The 12,401-nt window shown below is 47.1% G+C and overlaps 1 protein-coding gene across 1 annotated transcript in view; it reads right to left on the bottom strand.

The window, feature by feature from the left end:
- Positions 1-542: 542 nt before the first annotated feature.
- LOC131582114 (glutamate receptor ionotropic, kainate 1) overlaps positions 543-12,401 on the bottom strand; it is a 105,329-nt gene continuing 93,470 nt past the window's right edge. Inside the window, exons 15-16 of the mRNA XM_058844986.1 lie at positions 8,066-8,316; positions 543-935 (exon numbers count right to left, since the gene is read on the bottom strand). Coding sequence (XP_058700969.1) covers positions 780-935; positions 8,066-8,316 — 407 coding nt within the window. The 3' untranslated portion in view covers positions 543-779. The remainder of the gene's footprint in view (positions 936-8,065; positions 8,317-12,401) is intronic.

Genomic DNA, 12,401 nt, shown 5'->3' with positions numbered 1-12,401 from the left:
ATAAATGGAGCATTGTCACCCCTAATTTCTCAGAGATTTTAATTTCCAAATCAAGAATTGCTTAATTGGCATCAGGGTCTGGGAAATATGGCAGTGTGATTGTGTCAGTGTTGCTCACTGGTCACTCTTTGTAAGATTTTGATTTTTCTTTTTAAACACCTGCTGATGGTATCATCACCTGGTGCTATGGTATTACCAAATAATCATGTTTTAAAAGAAATGGAAAAGGGAAAAGATGGTGGAAAGCAAGTTTCTCACAGAAAAGAGCCTGCAGAGTGTTCCTTACCAGACAAAATAAAAAAGCCTTGTTGTCGGATACCCTTGTACTTCATCCGTTTCTGTAGTCACAGTTTATGAGTTAATGGAGTGGATTTTCACTTTGGTGTCTGGGGCCTGGCTCCTATACAACCGTGCTCAGCAGAGCTTCAACCTTTGCTTCAGAAGGGAAAAGAAAAGTTTGACTCCCAGATTTTTGGAAAAAAAGAACCCTGTCTGTTTTTTATTTATTTATTTAGAAAGCACATACAGCGATGCACGGGGAGGGGACAGAGATGCAGATCAGGTGAGCAGAGAAATCCAGCCCAGAGGAAGAGCCAGACACTTCCCGGAGGGTCGGTAGTACATCAGTCTAGGCAAGCATTTCAGCTGCTGTACCTCTAGGTTAAAAAAAGAAACCACAGAGCGCCTCTGAGGAGCAGGAGTTTGTGTCCCCCCATCAGCAGTGCCCCGCTGTCCCCTCGGGCAGGGCGGCTCTGTCCTGCTGCTCCCGCCTGCCCCGCTCACGCCATCGTTTCCTTCCTCAGCGTGCGCCGCTGCTGGCAGGTGAGGATGCTCGGGAAGGATGACTTCCCCTTCGTCCTTGACCTCTTCTTCAGCTTCTTCTGGTGCTTGAGGGAAATTCCCAGCTCCTCCATGATGGCGTTGAAAGAAAGACACTGTGGGGAGAGAGGATGGCATTAAACCCTTCCTGCCGCGGAGAGCCTGGCCAGAGCTCAGCCTGGCCCTCAGGGAGCTCCTCAGGAGAGGCCAAAGCTCAGCCTGGCCCTCAGGGAGCTCCTCAGGAGAGGCCAAAGCTCGGCCTGAACCTCAGGGAGCTCCTCAGGAGAGGCCAAAGCTCGGCCTGAACCTCAGGGAGCTCCTCAGGAGAGGCCAAAGCTCAGCCTGGCCCTCAGGGAGCTCCTCGGGAGAGGCCAAAGCTCAGCCTGGCCCTCAGGGAGCTCCTCGGGAGAGGCCAAAGCTCAGCCTGGCCCTCACAGTGCTCAGGGAGCTCCTCAGGAGAGGCCAAAGCTCAGCCTGGCCCTCAGGGAGCTCCTCAGGAGAGGCAAAAGCTCAGCCTGGCCCTCAGAGAGCTCCTCAGGAGAGGCCAAAGCTCGGCCTGAACCTCAGGGAGCTCCTCGGGAGAGGCCAAAGCTCAGCCTGGCCCTCACAGTGCTCAGGGAGCTCCTCAGAGGATCCAGGTGAGAATAAATCCCTCTATACAAGTGACTGCACATGTCAAAGGCTTTTCCCTAATGAGCTCCCACTGACTTTCATTTAACTTTGGCTGAACTAAAGCTATGAACGTTTCTGAAATTCCCTGCAGGCACCTTTGCGATGTTTTGGTGCCTTCGCATCACCAAATTTCCCCTTTCTCATTTGCCCCTGACCTCACAAGAGAAAAGATCCCATTTTAATCACCATATGCCTTAGTCACAAAAAACCACGAGCGTGCTGGAGAAAACAAAGAAGGGTTTTTTTAAGATTTCTTTGTGGTTTGGTTATTTTCCCCTCATGGACTGAACAGACATTTCTCAAATATAGCACAGCTCTCAATCTTCTCCTTTTCTTTGGAAAGAATCTTTTCTAATATTGTGTGATGAAGAAAGGAGATAATTACCACAAGAATAAGAGAGCTGAATGGCTTGGAAAGAAAGAAGAGATCTTCGTTCTTCCCACCATCACAACATTAACAAAGACTTTGGGGTAAGTGGAAACATCTTTTAAAATCCACAGCTGGAATAATTACATATAACACAAAGAAACACAAGTAGCCTTTGGAAGTATCTGGCTTTGCAAAAAAAACAAACAACCCAACCCACAATAATTGTTCTGTGCAAATATACGTGAATAGATTATTTATATATAAAATCAAGTGATGGAGGCAGGGGGAAACAAAGCTTTAAGCCCTTTACCTTCACCAAGCTGAATAAAGAGTGTGAGTGGTTCTGCAGTGAGCTCCTTCCCCCTGAACACAGCAGGAGGAGCAGGTATCCTCCCAAAACCCTTTTTGTATTGCTCTGAGCTTTTCTGGAGAGCAGCACCAGTGATTCCCGAACTAATGAACCCAAATGCTCTGAGTGGCTGACTTGGCCTGGATTATTGCTCCCTGTGGTCTCAGCTTTCATTGAGTTTTTAAAACCTGGATTACAAAGTGAATCCAGAACTCCATGGTAAATAGGGACAGGATCCAATTAACCCTTTGAAGGATTGATCAGTCTTATTTTTATTTTCTTTCTCTATGTTTCTCACTGACCTCCTAATGTGCTGTATTTAATCCCAGCCATTATTCTCTGCAGAGTGCAGACAGGGATGATTTCTGCAGGTGACAGAGTGCATGTTACTGCCTTGTTAATAGGCTGGTACTTTAATTTTCCAAAAGGATTCCTATTACTCAGACTGTGCAATAACCACAAGGCCTTTCACATTCATCTCCACAAAACAGCCCCATGAAGTTCATTTTGCATTTACAGACAGACACACAGAACATATTGCTGGGAGGTTTTTAATACCTTATCTGTGGAGTGCCCACTAGCTCCACTTCCAACTGCTTTGAATTTTAAAAGAGTTGTTATCAGGAAGACTTCAAGTTATTCTTAGGAAAGGTGGTGCAGAGCAAGTACAGCCTCAGCCAGAATGGTGTGGGGTTTATAGGAAAGCCATGGACAAGGAACACACCCCATGGGGAAGCCCGAGACCTCTGAGCCCAAGCCCAAGCTCTCTGAGCAGCACCTGCCAAGCAGCCTTCAAGAAGGGGATGCTGACATTAAAATTCGATTTAAAAGGACAATATACTGTTCTTTAGTCCCATGTTCTGGTGGCCAGACTGAAAGGGTTGCTTTAAACCCCCTTTTTTTTTCCATGCTGGTTGGTCCACTGCTGGGGTCTGTCCAGAACAAGAGCAGAGTGGGTACAGATCAATCCCTTTTACAACTTAATAATGAATTTAACATTTTGCTTTCAGACAGCTTAACTTTCTCATTCTGGCAGTGTCAAAATGCTGCAGGCCATGGCATGTAAAAGGAAATGTTATCCTTTAAAAACACAATAGGTTCTGCTCTCTGTGTGATGTGAGACTCTTCCTCTGTGCCCTTTGGTCATTTCAGCAGCTGCTAAAGCTTAGTCATGAAGTTCCCAAATCTTTCCTTACACTCCCATGCAGGGTTCTGTGCTAAGCTTTAGGAGAATTACAGATTCAGAATTTTTAAAAAATAAATAAATAACATAAAATAAAGTATAAACAATAAAAAAAGAGGTGTAGTCAGGATTTATCAATCTGTTGCTTCTGCTGCTGGGCTGCCACTGAGGAGAAGGCATTTTATTAATACCTTGCAAAACCAAACAAATAACAATAAAGAATCCACCCCAAACCCAGTGTGATGTTGAAGTGCTGAGAACTGTGAAAATCAAATGAGATTTGATTGTTCTCAATGTGGGGCAGATTTAATTCTAGAAGAACCCTTGAGTAGCTCAGGGACAGAGGAGAAAGTGCAGAAGTCAGGATTTTTCTCCTACACCCATAGCTGGGACACTGACCTGTGTCTTGTGCTGAAAGAAAATTGATTTATTTTTGCGCAGAAGGAAAAATATCCAAAAGAGTTTATTTCGGTGAGCAAACTGCTGCTGGGGCACATTAAGGATCTGTGTGAATATTCTGTCACTGATGGCATGAGGAGATCCCCAAATGAACTCCTTTAACCTGCCAGAGTCTATTGAGCAGTGACTGTCAAAACAGTGTGACAGTAATCCAGGGATTAATTTAACTTTTCCCCACTTACAGAAACTGTTCCTGTGTGCTCTGTTCACAAGAAAAATCAGTAAGGCTGCTTGCTGGTCTCCCATATCACCTGAACTCCAGTGATAGCTTTTGATAACTCTTTTTGTAGCTAGGGATGAGGCTCTGTCAGGGATAGTGGGAGCTGCTTTGCAATTCCCCCAGGGAATTGCTCCCAGCCCTGGGACAGCTAAATCCAGGGAACCATGGCTGTTGATGCCAGTGGGGCTGAGGGGCTGACAGCTGGAGAAATGTTTACCCAGCAAGTGACAGCAGCCCTCTGGATCCAGCACCAATCTAAGGAACAATTACAAAAACGGTCCAAGATGCAACCCAGAGGATTTCTTGTGTGGAGCAATGATGGAGATAAACACATTAGGCATCTTCCCTCTCCTCTGAGACTTGAGACAAGCCGAATTTAATTAGTTTTAAGTGTCTTATACTGGGAAGCTGCAAGTAAAAAGTGTTTTCTTAAATCAGGTATTCAGAGGACCTAATCCAGGTCTTTGCTGGCAAAAAGGAGCATTTTATGGAGAGCCACAGCTTTCAAGGCCCCATTCAAACAAGTTAAGAGACCATTCTGAGCAAGACAATTTCTTGCAGCATCTGGAGTGCAGCATAAACTCCCACCTTTGGGTGAGCGGAGGAGAATTGGTACAGCTGAGCTGTGAGCAGCACAGCTCTGCCCCAAACCACTCCAGCCTGCTGCCAGCAGGATCAACCCTGGAACAGGGCTGAGAGGAAATCACAGAGCACTGTTTGCTCTCAGGAGCCAGGAACACAGAACTCATTCCATGAGTGCACTCCACATTCACTCCAGCAAGGCCCCTGACTGCAGAGGGGGAAGAAATAGCCCCAAGAAAACAGAGCAGTAACCTGTCTGAGGAGCTCCACTGGGCAGGAAAACATAAAATAGGGGTGAGGGGAGGGAGATGGGAGACTGATGGGAATCTGGGATACAGTGGAATACAGGTAAAGGGTTTTGGGAATGCTGGGGTTTGCCACAGTTCATGACATCCCTTGAGCTGGTGTTTCTGTGCACCTTGTGCATCTCAGATTGTTGACATATGGTTTTTGGTGGCAAAACCACATCCAGTCCATTATCCCCTGCCCTGTCAGTCCCTGACTGTCTGAGGGCTGGAGGAAATCCAAATGCTGTCCTAACACCTCCAGTGCCAGCCTCCTACACAAAACATCCCACCAGGGTTCAATATGCAAAGCAATGCCAGGGCTTAAACTGATGCCCGATTTTCCCACAAAGGAGTTTTCTCTGCCACAAATGAATGCTGTGAATTGCTCAAACAAGACAATGGAGCTGCTCTATTAATGGTCTGTTGCCTGAGGGTGCTCCTGTTGAATTTGTCCTTAATGGTTACATGGCATAAAATTTAAGTGATGGGTCTGATTTTGTGCTATGATGGTTACTTGCAGGCTTTGAGAAATGAATTTTAAATGGAGGAATTAAAATTCATTAAATATTGACACAGGGAATAAGAGATGCCAGCTCAACATCTCTGGCTGCTTGTAACAGGGGTTCAGGAAGTTAATGGAGCTCTGCAGGGTGTTTGGGAGGTTCCTGAATTCAGAGACCAAGCTGAATGTTCCTCTTTGCTTTCAGTAACGAGGCTGCCACTGTTCAGCTCAGCTTGAGGAGGAGATGAAAAGGAGGTAAATAATTTTTCTTACCTGAAGCAGGTGAATTACCCCAGGAAATGACAAGGTGACAATTACACACGGGGGACTAAATTCTGAAAGGCTACCACGCTCTGCTGAACTCCCTGCTGGGGGTGTAATTATTTCCCGTGACACGCATTTCAACCGCTGGGATTTCAGGGCTTTGGCAATTTATTCTAGATCAGCTTGTGCCCTGCGTTAACCCTCGGCAGTGCAGAGCCCTGCCTGGGCGTGATGCTCTCCCCAGACACACCTTGGTCCTCTCCTGACTACACCGTGTGGATCGAGGGCTGTGCTCGGATCCCTCGCTCCTCCCGGATTAACTTGCCACAGTCTAACTCCGTGGATAAGGTGGTGCCAGAGGTGGAGTTGGACGGGTGGGGTTGCTTACACTGCAGTCCGTAAAAGAAACAAAAGGCCTTGCATGCAAGAGAAGAAAAATGGAGAATAGTAAATAAATGAACGAAGCAAAACTGAAAAAAAACAAGCGTGAGAATGATACAAAAGCCATTTAAATCAAAAGAGACTCCACGTATGAAAACAGAAAAATCACAGATTGTATTCAACAATGGTTTGGATTGGCTTAGTGATAACACACCCTGCACAGCATTTCCCATCTAAGCTGCTTATCTCACCAGGGAAAAGAGAAAACAATCCCAGAGAAACCAGGGAGAAACACTGGAATCACTGGTATTGTGTTCTCTGTGAAATTGCTTCTGAAGGAGAAGCGGGATGTGCCACATTAACTCACTTAATGATTCTAATGATTAAGCAACACTTTGCTGTGCAGCAGCAGCACAGGTGCAGAAATGGGGGGTGTGCACACGTGTGTGCAACCCCGGATTCTGTTATTCACCTATTGCTCAGTAAATTAACAGCCCTTGCCTAATGCTTTATGTCTGCTTTAGGGAGGCTTCAGGGATGCGCTGCCTTGCACAGACTCCCGCAAAGTTTCCAGCATATTCTGCACCGTGTTAGCCCTTAAACTAAACATTTTAATTATACTAAATATTTTAATTAGCTGCAACTGTTCTCCAAAACATATTTGAATAAACGATCTCCTGAGATGCGAACAAAACAAAGATACCAATACATTTTTTATGCATTTTGTGCTAAAATGGGCTAAAGTACTAATCAGAAAGCTGCAGTATGTGCAAATACATTAATCCTTTATCTCTGCCTTATCACAAACCAGGGACCCTTTGACTGACATATCCTAGGATTGCTCTGTGAGCTGCATCTGTGTTTTGTGGACAGCGACACTGCTTTCAGTGCAAACTGAGAGCGAGTTCAAAATGTTCCCTTCTTCTCCCACTTGTCCCCGCTGCCCTCGGGGAGCGTCTTTGCCTCAACAGCCACTCCTGGCATTTATGTCACCAGCCTTGCATGGGGAGGGAATTTTTCCCCATGGAAAAGCTCCAGCCTTTCCCACCTCAAAGTGCAAAGGGAACTTAACCCATTTTGAGGTGGGTACCTCATGGCTGGGAGCCTGGAGTAAGGAAATGGGAACCTCTGGGGGTTCAGGGTCACCCCCTTGTCCTGCAGAGTGGGGTCCCCTTGTCCCTTGGGAAAGTCCTGCTGGAGAGGAGCCAAACAGAGCCACGGCAGGGTCCAGGACAGAGCCAGGACAAAATGCCCAGGGGCAGAAGGGGCTGGCTGACAGCTTGGGAACGCTCTCCAAGCTCCTGCTCAGCCCTGCCTCTGTCACAGGGCTGGTGGTTCTCTAAAGCGGTGTTTACACTCGATTTTAAGGATTGATCCCTTCTCACAAACTGCTCTAAAGCTCACCTCATGATTTACACACAGCATTTCATTTGTTTTCCCTCTGCCCTTTTAAACTGCTCATTACACTTCAGTGGAACTATAAGCAGAATTTCTTTGGCTCCAAAATCTTACTTTACAGCAGCATCCATCACCTCTCAGTAGACCTCCCTGCTTTGAAGTGCATCCTTCCGCACAGCTTGTAAACCCCTGGCTCTGAATAAAGATGCTTTCTAGAACAAGAGGAAAATGGCTCTTGGGATTTGGATGTGCTTGCCTGTGTTACTCAAGCGGCTTGTGTTAATGGCAGATAAAAAAACAGACAGCCCAGTTGTGTTTTATTCCTTTCCAATGTAATTTATGCTGGAAGTCCTGAAGTTCAAGCAGAAACTGTTTTGAGAAATTAATTGCCCTTGTTCAGCACTGCCCTGCTAAGCAGCGCTAATTGGGCCGTGGGTGAGGCACTTCCCTGTTCTCATTAATAAATTAATTGTCATTAGAGCCAGGAAGGCCTGGTGAGAGTTCAGCAGCAGGAAATGCACACTCCAGCAAGGAGGCAATGTGCCTGTGCTCCGAGCTCAGCCCGGCCGGCTCGCTCACCTGCTCTATGTCGCTGTTCTTGCGCGATTTGTAGATGAACTCTCCGATGGCCACGAACACGGACAGCACCAGCCCCGCCGCCAGCACGATGAAGATGCCCCCGATGTTCTCCACCCCGAGGGCGCTGGCTTCCTTGCTGTCCTCCTCGGGGCAGCCGTTGCCTCGCCACCACTTCTCCTTCATCATGTGCAGCTTGCCCTCCTCCTGCAGCTGCAGGATGGCGATGGTGATCTTGTCCCTGTACGGGGACCCTGCAAGGGGACAGCGAGGCCTGGCAGTGCTGGCAGGCAGAAACCTCCCTTATTACAGGAGGGATTATTCCAGCTGGAAAGGCTGGAGGTTGGAAGGGGAATCTCTGTTGGTGTCTGCCCTGGGGACTGGGAAGCAAAAGGCTCCACTGGTGCAGTTATTTGAGAATTCATGATAATGTTAGGGTTCCCTAGTGAGGTTTATTTAAGCTTTGGCAGTGGATTTTCTTGCTAAGGCATTCCTTCACATCATATTTGAATATTGCTGTGAGCACTCTCTGAGAATTTCCACTTTGCATCCCTTCTATTCATTTCAGCATCTGTTGGTTTTTCCTGCTGCCTGCAAATGACAGGCTGCCTCAGAGGAGTCCACAGTCACTCAGACACCTTCTCTTCTCATTTACACCTGCACACCCACAGCTCCTCCTCAGCTAGCTACAGCTTGTAAGAACACTGTGTGGACAAGTCCTTTTTATTGTGATTTGCAACAATAGCAGCCCTGCAAGTTGAAAATAGCAACAATTTCATGCTTTTGGTTTGTGGGCCACCATTTGCTAAATGATGTGTGTGCAGGCTCTGCAGCTTTATGGGCCTGGTCAGTGTCTGGTGAGGAGTGGGGTCACACTAGGTGGCTCAGTCTGCTTAGATTTGCTCTCACACACTCTGCTCAGCTTCTCCATTTTCCAAAATCCTGCAGCCTGTGTTTGTGAGAGAGACTTTGCTTTGTGGGACCAGGATTTTGTGATAGCAAGGGGTGGGGGGCTTGCAGGAGTGGTTCTGTGATTCTGTGAGATGCTGTTTGGCTCCAAAGGTACACGTGTGCTCCCAAATCTTGCCATGCTGGACTCCCTACGGCTGGAAACACTGAGTCTCTGAAATGCAGAGCTGAAAGCCCTGCAGCTACTCCTGCACACCTTTTCCCCTCCTTTAGTAGCATAAGACATCGAGGGATAGGACACAGGGAATGGCTCCCCACTGCCAGAGGGCAGCATTAGGTGGGATACTGGAAAGAAGTTCTTCCCTGGGAGGGTGAGCAGGCCCTGGCACAGGGTGCCCAGAGCAGCTGTGGCTGCCCCTGGATCCCTGGAAGTGTCCAAGGCCAGGTTGGATGGGGCTTGGAGCAGCCTGGGACAGTGGAAGGTGTCCCTGCCATGGCAGGGGTGGCACTGAATGGGCTTTAAGGTCCCTCCCAATCCAGGCCATTCTGTGATTCTGTGATTCTGTGATTCTGTGATTCATTCAACTGCTATTTCACCAAAGTCACATTTTGCTGTACATTAAAGGTGTTGCAAACTCAACTCCATCAAGGCAAACCAAGCTTCAAGTCAGATTGTGTGCCAGAATTGCAGGGATCATGTCAGAAAAATCTCACTGAGGCACCATTCTGGAGTCCCTATGCAGTGAAATAGCCCTGGAAATTCAGCCTCACAGCCTCAGTTTTCCTCCTTATTTTGCTGTGCAGGACATTGTTAAAAATACTTGTCCCATAGATTGACATCCCCCTCTCCATTTCCTTCATTCCTTCATTCCCCAGCCCTGTCTGAGGAGAACCAGCATGAAGAACATTGCAGTTCCTCATTTGCTGTGCCAACACTCAGCTGCTGCTGGGGCAGAGCAGTGCCAGCATTGGGCCATGCTGTGACCACAGCTGCCAGGAGACATGTGTCAGACTATCCCAAATCCATCTGGGAAGCCAGAGACCAGCACTGCTGGAGGCAGCCAGCTCTGAGAGGAAAACGTGCCCACTGTAAGAATGGATAATTTGTGTGCTTGCTGTTAAAGACCAAAAATAACCGTACAGAAAACAGGCCAGAAATACCTCCAGAAACTGGCTTTGCACAGAGGAGTGAATTATTACCCCTGAAAACAGCAATGTGTCGCAGAAGAGAGAGCAGAATTGTTTGTGCCTTAGGAGAGGCTTGTCCCCTGCAATGGGTGAGGCTGCAGGACTCATTCATTTCCCCTGTCTGGAAGAACACAGCTGGGAGGTAAAGTGGAGCAGCCAGTCACAACACAGGATTTGTGGGGTTGTCCATTCTTTCTTGTAGTGTTTATGTTGCAATCAGGATTACCACAATTCATCTGGAGGGTAACAGGCACCTCCATATTTCTACATGGGCTTTTAGAGTCTGTCAAGAGAGCCTGGAGAGCTGCATTGGTGGTGGTTTATTGGTGAGCTCTAACACCACCCACAAATCCATCTCCACACCTCTTCAAATATTCAGCACATTACTTATGGCCTCTGAGCTATTAACAAACCTCTTACGCCAAGAAATGCATTTATCTACTTTCTTAGCAATGTCTCAAAGAACTGGGAAGAGCTTTAGTGTTAGAATTACCTGCATCAGCACTGGCACTGATCCTGGAGTTAAACCTGCCCTGACACATCACAGAATCCCGGAATCATTGAGGGTGGAAAAGAACTGAGAGCATCGAGTTCCAGCTGTCCCAACTTGTCCCCAGCCCAGAGCACTGAGTGCCATGCCCAGGCCTTTCATGGACATCTCCAGGGATGGGGATTCCAAACCTCCCTGGAAAGCCCCTGACAGTGCCTGGCCACCCTTTCCAAGGGGAAATTCCTCCTGATGCCTATAACTGCTGCATTTTACTTGCAGAAGATGCTCTGATAAAATAATACATTCAGGATTCAGGAATTCCCTGTTTCTATGAGAGCCATATGGTGCTGTCCAGCTCTCTCACTGGATATTCTGGAGTGACAAGCCCTGTGGTTTTACATTCCCCTGCAGGCCACTTAAGCCTTGCTGAAGATCTGGTGTTAAGGGTCATAGAGAAGCTTTTTTTGTTTTTTTTGTGGTTTTTTTTTTAATTTTCCATACAGCCTCTGCAATCAATACTCTTGAATGCTCTTAGAGAAATAACAGTGCCTTGGGGGTCCCTCTGAATAGTGGCAGGTTTAACTTGTTTATGAAATCAGTTGTTTATGAGGTGCTTGATGGCGCTGGATTATTCCACAGTGCTTGGGGATATCTATTCCCCTGAATTTTGCAGGTTTTTCTTAACAAAAAAATAAAGGTGCACTTCTCATACAAGAAACATAAATATATTTCACAGCTGCATTTCCAATGGCTGCACTGTCTCTGAGGATTGCCATCTGTTCCAATTATTCCTTCATAGTTCTTGGTTTAAAGTGTGGCAGCTTTATAACTGCAAGGAAACTCTTGCCATGAGTTTGTCATTCTTGGGGATTTTAGCTTTTGTATCACTTTCCTCAGGGTGCCAAGGATGTTCTCATGCAGCCAGTGGAAAAATATACTTGGGATATCATGTCCGTGACAATCTGTCTGCGGTACTCAGCACCACACAGAATGGCAGTTCCACGTGCAGAGGTGTTTCTCCCTTATTTATATCTGCTCTGTCAAGCAATGGATGAACCAATCCCCAGCTGGACAGGGCTTGGAGCAACCTGGGATAGTGGGAGGTGTCCCTGCCCATGGCAGGGGGAGGCACTGGGTGGGCTTTGAGATTCTTTCCAGCCCAAACCCTTCTGTGGTTCCATAATTCTATGAACACAGAACAAAACCTGGCTCTCCAGTGCCAATTGTTCACAAGTGCACAGCACAAAAATCTGACACAAGTTTTAATGCTGTAGAAGATCTTAGAAAGGATGCTGGACATGCTAAAAAAAAGGTCTGCCAGAGAGACTTCAGAGAAATTGGGAGTCTTAAAGCTCTGCATTAAAGGGGATGAATTTCTGATTTATTTCATGACCTCAGAGCAACACCGAAGAACAGTGAGGATCAACTGCAAGGTTCTGCATCAGGGATTTCAGTGTTTTGAGTAAGCAGTTTCCTTTGGGGTACATGCAGAATCTCAGAAAGGTTTGGGTGGGAAGGGACTCTAAAGCCCTTCCAGTCAGGTGGGCAGGGACACCTTCCACTGTTCCAGGTTGCTCCAAGCCCTGTCCAACCCAGCCTTGGACACTTGCAGGGATCCAGGAGCAGCCACAGCTTCTCTGGGCACTCTGTACCAGGGCCTCCCCAACCTCCCAGGGAGGAATTCATTCCCAATATCCCACCTAACCCTGTTTTTTCAGTGTGAATCCATTCTCACTTGTCCCGTGATCCCAG

Source organism: Poecile atricapillus, chromosome 1 (genome assembly GCF_030490865.1).
Source record: "Poecile atricapillus isolate bPoeAtr1 chromosome 1, bPoeAtr1.hap1, whole genome shotgun sequence".
Lineage (NCBI taxonomy): Eukaryota > Metazoa > Chordata > Aves > Passeriformes > Paridae > Poecile > Poecile atricapillus.
This window is presented reverse-complemented; position numbering and strand designations above follow the sequence as displayed.